General features: G+C 39.1%; 1 protein-coding gene and 1 long non-coding RNA gene across 3 annotated transcripts in view; one reads left to right on the top strand and one right to left on the bottom strand.

The window, feature by feature from the left end:
- Positions 1-7,253, top strand: part of LOC116693626 (uncharacterized) — a 9,441-nt gene extending 2,188 nt beyond the window's left edge. Inside the window, exon 2 of the long non-coding RNA XR_004332964.1 lies at positions 4,525-7,253. This is a non-coding gene — a long non-coding RNA (uncharacterized LOC116693626). The remainder of the gene's footprint in view (positions 1-4,524) is intronic.
- The window catches only part of swap70b (switching B cell complex subunit SWAP70b), a 50,821-nt gene that overhangs the window by 23,727 nt on the left and 18,516 nt on the right, over positions 1-8,578 (bottom strand). For both annotated transcript variants that reach the window (XM_032522678.1, XM_032522677.1), the window contains exons 5-7: positions 7,728-7,874; positions 7,127-7,235; positions 4,700-4,881 (exon numbers count right to left, since the gene is read on the bottom strand). In XM_032522678.1, coding sequence (XP_032378569.1) covers positions 4,700-4,881; positions 7,127-7,235; positions 7,728-7,874 — 438 coding nt within the window. The remainder of the gene's footprint in view (positions 1-4,699; positions 4,882-7,126; positions 7,236-7,727; positions 7,875-8,578) is intronic.

Raw genomic sequence — 8,578 nt, 5'->3', positions numbered from 1 at the left:
CTGCGGTGAGGAGTACACCTCTGCATATGGGCACCCAGTCTACCGACTGAGCAATCCGGGAGCCCGAGAAATCTTTAGGTTAATTGAGTTGTGCGGGTGGGAGAGCACTTACCCCATGTTGACTTGTGATACCTAGCTGCGACAGACTATACATTATATAGCAGCATAGTGTGGGAACCAGACTGCCTATTGTATGTGTGTTTGTTTGTGTGTGTGTGTGTGTGAGTGTGTGTCCCAGGGAGCCCTTCTCTCTCTCTCTCTTTCTCTGTGGGGCCGTACATGTGTGTTCATTGTGCATTCATTCAACCATCTATGTGAGACAGGACTTTCACCTCAATGGCAAATTGTTGTGCAATCATTGGGGAGCTGTGTCGTCCCACACAAAGACTGACTGTTGTTCCCTGTACTGTATGTTACGCAACTATGATGGGAACTAGTTTGACTGACTGTTGTTACATTTCACTGTTTGCAGTGGTGGGTTACTTAAGTAAAAGTAATAATACCACACTGTAAAAATACTCTCTTACAAGTGAGAGTCTTGCATTGAAAATGTTATTGAAGTAAAAGTATGTAAGTATCATCAGGAAAATGCACCTAAAGTAATAAAAGTACTCAATGCAGAAAAATCTTCACATTTTAGAAACTGGAAATGTGCTGTATTGTAGACTGTTTTACTGTTGGGTAGTTTAATTTCTAACACAAAGTCACAAAGTCATCAAACTAGTTCTTTTTTATTCCAAAATTTCTTAAATTAGACGACAGGTAATGCCCATATTGATGTAGGTTGGTGGACTGGGGGACAATTGTGGACATAATGTAAGCACAGGGGCCAGTATGTATAAATGATGCTCACACACAAAATGCATACACCATTTCCCCACACAAAGTACTTATAAAAGCAGAATATGCATTGAGAGTGTGCACACCTGGTCTACGCATTGTAGCCTTGAGTGAATCCTAAAAATTAAATATAATAAGAAAATAATTGTATTGTGAGCTGATCACTTTTTGTGATCACATTTCTCACTCTTTTATTGAAGGCATTTTATTTCCTGTATTGTAAAGCACTAAAGTTGGTTTTGATAACATCGCAGTCATTGATTATGACATTTAGTAATGATGGTTGAGATGTTATTGCCAATGAGGGTATATGGAACAGCCGTTCTTTCTAGTGATTGGTCTAAAGATTACAGTTGTGGAGCAGTATTGATCTGGAAATGAGTCATTAAGAGCGTCTACATCCATTCATGGCCAAATGTGGGAGAGTAGCTTCTCTGTGTGTGTGACCAGTTTCCCAATGACTCAGATTTATAAATGTACGTATACGTATGCGTATGCACAGCATGAATCTGACCTCAGGAGTTTTTCCTTCTATACCTGATGATAAACTCTGATATAATAAATACATATATTAGGTACACCGGTACAATCTTATGCAACATCTCAGCCAATATAAGCTACCTTTACAAAGATAATGTCCAGTTTTGAATGAAACTGGTCAACAAAGTGTTAATTTTACTTTGTGTTACGATTGAGGTTCTAGTTTGCAGTGGTGTTGACCACAACTGCATTAAATTGAAAAGTGTTTTTAATGTCTTGCTCACACATTTGCAAACATGAAGAATTAGAAACACATTTCAATAGAATACAGTCCAGTACAACACCATCACTAAAGTAATAAACATGCAGTTGAATTAACATCTCTGGGACAGTGTCCGCAAAAACAGAACATTATTATCAGAAAAATATACAGTAGAACAGAAAAATAAACAGTACTTTGTATTTTGAATGGCTTTACCATTGAAGCAACTATGTCCTAACTTGTAACTAATTAGTAATAAATGAATAACTGAATCAGATGTAAAAGATACAGCATGTTTTAGTTAGACAACCTCACTTCCTGTTAACCTCACAGCCATTTACAGTGTTTACAGGAAGCAGCCATTCGTCATCGGTATTTAGGGAATCCACATAATCACCACCAGTCAGTCAGCAGTCTCAAGAGACAGAAGTGTGAATCAGGTTTAGGGAGATTAACTGGAAAAACATGTTTAATGGTGACTAATGTCACCTCTTTACCTACTTCTTGGTTCAATCCACATTCTCCGTTTTCAACCAGTGACAGAATATTCATCAGTCGGAGGCCGGAGGGTGGAGCTGATCTATTATGGATATTCATGAGCTGGCAGTGTGTCTCAGAGGAGACTAACCAGAGTTTTTAAGTGAACTACTTTGTGTGTGTGTGTGTGTGTGTGTGTGTGTGTGTGTGTGTGTGTGTGTGTGTGTGTGTGTGTGTGTGTGTGTGTGTGTGTGTGTGTGTGTGTGTGTGTGTGAGTGTGATGACATCAATAGTACTTTGTGAAACTACAGGTTTGATATAACTGACAAAAATATCTATAAACAGTATTTCCTTTCAGGAAATTAGATTTCCTTCCTCTGATGTCCGGAATCAACAAGCTCCGTAAAAGCGAAGGATTTCATGACATGATACTGTACATTAATGGATTGTAACTAAGTACATTTACTCAAGTATACTTTTTTTACACTTCTATTCCAGTACAATTCTGACAGAGTATGTTTACAATTTAATATTGCTACTTTTAAATAAGTTAAAGATCTGAATATTTTATCCACCACTGACATGAAACTATGATGCTTATCACACACCCAAACATGCAAATTGCTTGGCTGCATCACAATTGAATTAGCCAACGCTTTTATCCAAAGCAAATTCCAACTAGCACTGCAAGCAGTTATGACCGGGGTCCAAGCCTCATCGCGCCAGTCATCCTGACGCGAGTCCACATCAGCGAACTGGTGAAGCGGATCCCGAAGCATAACGTGGGGAGGCAAACTTCAGGAAATATTGAGAGATTTGAGCTACAAGGTCTAATGTACATTACCATTGCAAATATCCAATTAATGTTACACGAAGCAATGTCTTGCGTATTTTAGGCTACAACATTTTTTGTCACATACAGCAAACATCTCACTATCTGCTAGCAGCCTGAATACTCTGTAAAAACGCAATCCTTGTAGACAGCCCAGGCTCCACCATCAACAACAAAAATGAACCGCACTAACCTGCACCACGAAACATAATAGTCTTCTAGCCAATAATTGAGAACAAAGGATTTGGGGGATTAGTGCGTGGAAAGGAGGGGAAGGAGACAAGATGAAAAGGAGGGAAGGGCGAGCTGGCTTTCACATTGTTTGACAATACATCAAACATCAACAAGAACTGATATCACCCAACATTGCTTAGAGCACCTTTAATTGATTGAAGGTTTGAGTAAAATATCCAAAACCGATCTGTCAACAAAAGTGCCAACTAATGGCCAATCATCTTCATGTATTGCGTTCCCCAGCAATGGCAGATACTTGCCAAATTTGGCATAGTGCATTGTAGTGCAATATAGAACTATAATCTTAACCTTTTTTCTGATAGAATTTAAATTGACAGAGATATGATACGTTTCATGTTTGGTAGCTAGCTAGGATAATTAGTTTGGTCAATAAAACCAGAACCCAAAGCGTAATGATGCAAAACGCAAACATCAAGAGGTGTTAGCTGCAAGGTCTGTGGTACATTGAAATTACAAAAAACCCAGAGCCCTAAAGGAATTTTGACAACCTCTGGTCAGTCCGATTTCATTTTCTATAAAAGCTTGGAAAACATCAACCCTGTTGTCCATAGTCAATTTATGAACAGCATTTCTTTTCAGGAAAAACTGGGCTATTAGAATATTGGTCCTGCACTGAGGTCACTAGAATGTTAAAAAAAAGGTTGTAGGACCATAAAGACAAACGCATAATTAAAACAAAACATGAATCTCACACACACACAGAGAGAGAGAGAGAGAGAGAGACACAGACAGACAGACACACACACACACACAGTATATTTGTTCTACTCAGGGCTAAAAGTAAGTTTCAACTTCATCGGAACAGAAACTCCTCTTCATAGTTTGAAGTTCTTATTTTTGTGTCAAGATGTGACTGATAATGCAGTATGATGATCAGTACAGTGTAGTAAATAGAGATCCATTAGTTTATTATTATTATTTTTTAAACTTGTCCATGTTTGTTGTAGTTGTGTGCTTTGAGTACAGTAATTGTATTTATTTTAATCTTATAGGTTAAAAAAAATTCCCATTAGGGAAATCCCTTGGGCTTAAATAACAATCTAGTACCATTAAATTACTTCTTGGATTGCCTGACTCTTTTTTGTTGCTGGTAGTATCTGTAGATAACACTGTAGGTGTGCCCATGTAACACCTGAAACACCAGGATCATGCATGTTTATAATCTCCAGTTTCCACGTTGTTTTTCTTGATTTGTGTCTCTCTCTGCAGGACCTCAAACACCACTTCAACCCCTCACACTCTTCCCAGTTTCATTTACTGAAAGGACTTGTTTCATTGCCAATCCAACTGTCTGTCTGGTGTTGTTCGTTATTGTAGTGGGATGTTTTATGACCCCCCCCCCCTTAATATCTATAACCCTGTCTATTCTGCATTACAGGTCCAATCTTTACCATCATGGATCCCTCCTGCCTGACTTGTGTCAAAGGAACACTTCCACACTGAGCTATTTTAAATTCAGGATACTACAAAAAGGAAATGATCTTGCACCAGACATTTGCCGACCAGAGTGGATTCACAGGGTAACGTTTATTGTGTGTTTATTTTCTCCTCACCTTCCTCATGTTCTCCAGTTCAAGCTGTTTAGCCTCATTGGCCGTCTGCAGTTCACTCATCCTCAGCTCCAGCTCCTCCTGCTCGGCCTGCTGCTTCAGCCGCAGCTCCCGTCGCTTCTGTCGAGCCTCGCGGTGCGGCGCTGGCCGGCCCTGGCGCAGCAGGCTCACACAGGTCTGAACGGCTAAGTGGAAAACATGGAGGAGACATTAAAATCATGTCTGTAAATGTATGCTGACATTACAAGTAATACAAAATGTACAGATAATCAGTGAAGAGCTGTGAAGCTTAGATTTACAATGTAATAAAACAATGAAAATTATAGGAAAATATATATATACACAGACACAGACACACACAGACACACAGACACACACTCCGCAAGGTATATGTCCATCCATCCATCCATCCATCCATCCATCCATCCTTCTATCTGTAGCTAAGAGGAATTGTGTAATGAAGAAGAGGAAAAACGTAGTATTTCTAATTTATCTCTTTGTGAAGTTAATTTTGAAAACAATGTAATGAGTTTTTAAAACAAAAAACTGCAATGTAGGATATGTAGTATTTAGAAAAACAAACTGAAATCTTTGAGGTTGACAAATAAAAACCTTCCAATAACCTGGTTGTATAAGTGTGCACACCCTCTTTTAACTGGGGATGTGGCTGTGTTCAGAATTAACCAATCACATTCAAACTCATGTTAAATAGAAGTCATTACACACCTGCCATCATTTAAAGTGACTGATTAATCACAAATAAAGTTTAGCTGTTCCAGTAGGATTTTTCTGACATTTACTTAGTTGCATCTCAGTGCAAAAGCCATTTTCAAAAGAATTTTCCAAAGCATTAAATATACCATGGAACACAGTGAAGACAATCATCATCAAGTGGAGAAAATATGGCACAACAGACACATTACCTAGTATTACCAAGAACCCTCCAAAATTGATGAAAAGAAGAGAAGAAAACTGCTCATGGAGGCTTCCAAGAGGCCTACAGCAACATTAAAAGGAGCAGCAGGAATTGGCAAGTCCTGGCTGTGTGCTACATGTGACAACAATCTCCTGTATTCCTCATATGAATGGGCTTTGGGGTAGCGTGGCAAGACGGAAGCCTTTTCTTACAAAGAAAAACATCCAAGCCAGGCTGAAGTTTGCAGAAACAAACATCCAGTCTCCCAAAAGCATGTGGGAAAATGTGTTATGGTCAGATGAAACCAAGGTTGAATGTTTTGGCCATAATTCCAAAAGATATGTTTTGCGCAAAAACAGCACTGCGCATCACCCAAAGGACTCCATCCCCACAGTGAAGCACGGTGGCGGCAGCATCATGCTTTGGGGTTTTTCTTCAGCTGGAACCAAGACTTCAGTCAGGGTGGAGGGAATTATGAACAGTTCCAAATACCAGGCAATTTTGGCACAAAACAGTCTGGCGTGCAGCATGATAACAACCTAAAGCACACTTCCAAATCCACAAAAGCATGGCTTCACCAAAAGGAGATTACCGTATTGGAATGGCCCGACCAGAGCCCAGACCTGAATCCAATTCAACATCTGTGGGGTGATCTTAAGAGGGCTGTCCACAGGAGCTGTCCTCGCAATATGACAGATTTGGAGCACTTTTGCAAAGAAGAGTGGGCAATTATTGCCACGTCAAGATGTGCCATACTAATACACACCTACCCAAAAAGACCGGGTGCTGTAATAAAATAAAAAGGTACTTCAACAAAGTAGTAGTTTAAGGGTGTGCACACTTACGCTACCAGGTTATTGTACGTTTTTATTTTCCCCCCTCAAAGATTTCAGTTTGTTTTTAATTTGAATTGTTATAGGTCACATTAAAAGGTGTAAAAAGTTCTGAAATGATTTCTCTTTTTCACATCACAGAAACCTGCCATTTTAACAGGGGTGTGTATACTTTTTTATATTTACTGTATTTAGATTTAACTTCTCATTGACATTTATTAGGTATTCTACTTGATACAGCTCAAATAAAATATAGCTTAGGTAAAAAAAATCTTTAAAAAATAAAAAGACATAATGAGTCACCACCTTTAGCTTACACCTTACAGCTACTAATTGTATCTAATTATCTGACAAGTAAATGTGCTGTATTTATATAGCTCTTTTCTAGTCTTAACGACTACTCAAAGCGCTTTTACATCTACAGGAGACATTCACCATTCACACACATTCATACACTGTGGCCGGGGCTGCCGTACAAGGTGCCACCTGCTCATCAGATAAACACTCACACACATTCACGCTCCGATGGCGCAGCATCGGGGGCAACTCGGGGTTCAGTGTCTTGCCCAAGGACACTTTGACATGGGACTGCAGGGCCAGGGATTGAACCACCAACCTACCACTGAGCCACAGCGCCCCCCAAGTAAGAGGAATGATTCCTGAAGACAATCCACTACTCACCCTGGATCCACTCCAGCTTCTTCTTCTTGTCCGACGCACTGATTTCAAAACTCTTTTGCAACGACTTGATGAGAAAGAGACACTTCTTCCCGTCTTTATCTTGTAGAGCCTGCATCAAAAAACAAAAGATACGGATAATAACAGCTGATAAATATACAAAAAAATAAGAGTACACGAAAATATTTCAGTTACACAATCAATGTCTTGTGTTTTTAACTGTGCTGACTGCGCCCATTGCTTCGTCAGCTAGAAATGCAACAAAATGCAATGTCGGCACACTGATCCCAAGGTCAAGAATAACTTCCATGCCTAAAAACAAGTACATGTTTTATTCCTTGGGACCTTTTTCTTTTATCTACTTAGCTTTTCACAATGACTGATAGAAGACAACATGGGAATTCCTGACCCATTTCAATCGTACTGTTGTAAACACATGATACAGCACCAGCCATGGACTTCAAGCTTGGATATGTGTAACAGTTACAGGTAATATTCCGGATATTTTGCACATCCTGGTCTCAGATGTCAAATCGATCGCTATAAAAAGGTAAAGAGGCTGAGACATGAGTAGAAAAGTTTTTTAAAAAGTGCAGGTTCCTGCCTCCACACTGCAGTTCCCATCCAGTAAGATATCTCCTTTCTTTTCAGCCAGGTCCTCGCTGACGTAGTAAGAGATGGAGTTTGGCTTCAGCATGAACCAGCGCTCGGTCCAGTTCTTCCTCTTGTGACCTTTCTTCATCATGTAGCCCTGCAGAAAGACAAATGAGGACATGGATCAGGGTCATTTAAACCCAACAACTACTCTTAACTTTACTTTCACTAAAATGTACAGCCTGGTTTCCCTGTGCGATATTGAACATTAGACCTTTGTGTTTTTTTATTTGCTCACTTTGACAATAAATGATTTCTTAATGGAAATGCTGATTTTTTTTTTTTTGTCTCTAAAAAAGATAAAGGTACTTTCTTGTCAGTAAACAGTAAAACTCCAGTAATACATTTACATTCTTTCACATGAAAAAATACAGACCTGCCACACATGACCACAACATCTCACTTCCTTACTCACCAAGGAGATTGTTTATTTTAGTTAACATTGTGAGAACGTTTGTGCTGTTTTCATGTAGTTTCAGAATAATCAAACAAATTAACAGGAAAATTACATACTGCATTAACATAGTGTGAATGGGGCATTCTAGTTTTATATGTATTGCAAGGGGCTGGTTAAATTCTGTCAATGTCCGTTATGTCTGTGCTAGTCTTCTATGAACCTCCATTTATTTGCAGCTTTTCTTTCTGTGTTCTGTTTCATGTTTCATGTTGATCTACATTTTTGTGGTCAACAAAACCAGCAAAATGTTATTCTGTCTCTCACACTTCCCAACTTCCCTTTCTGCACTCAGCCCAGATCCTATTCTTCTTACTGAAGACAAATGTTTAAAAATAAAGTGTTTT

The sequence above is a fragment of the Etheostoma spectabile genome, chromosome 8 (genome assembly GCF_008692095.1).
Source record: "Etheostoma spectabile isolate EspeVRDwgs_2016 chromosome 8, UIUC_Espe_1.0, whole genome shotgun sequence".
Lineage (NCBI taxonomy): Eukaryota > Metazoa > Chordata > Actinopteri > Perciformes > Percidae > Etheostoma > Etheostoma spectabile.
Note: the sequence above shows the minus strand (reverse complement) of the source record. Positions and strands in the feature narration are given on the sequence as shown.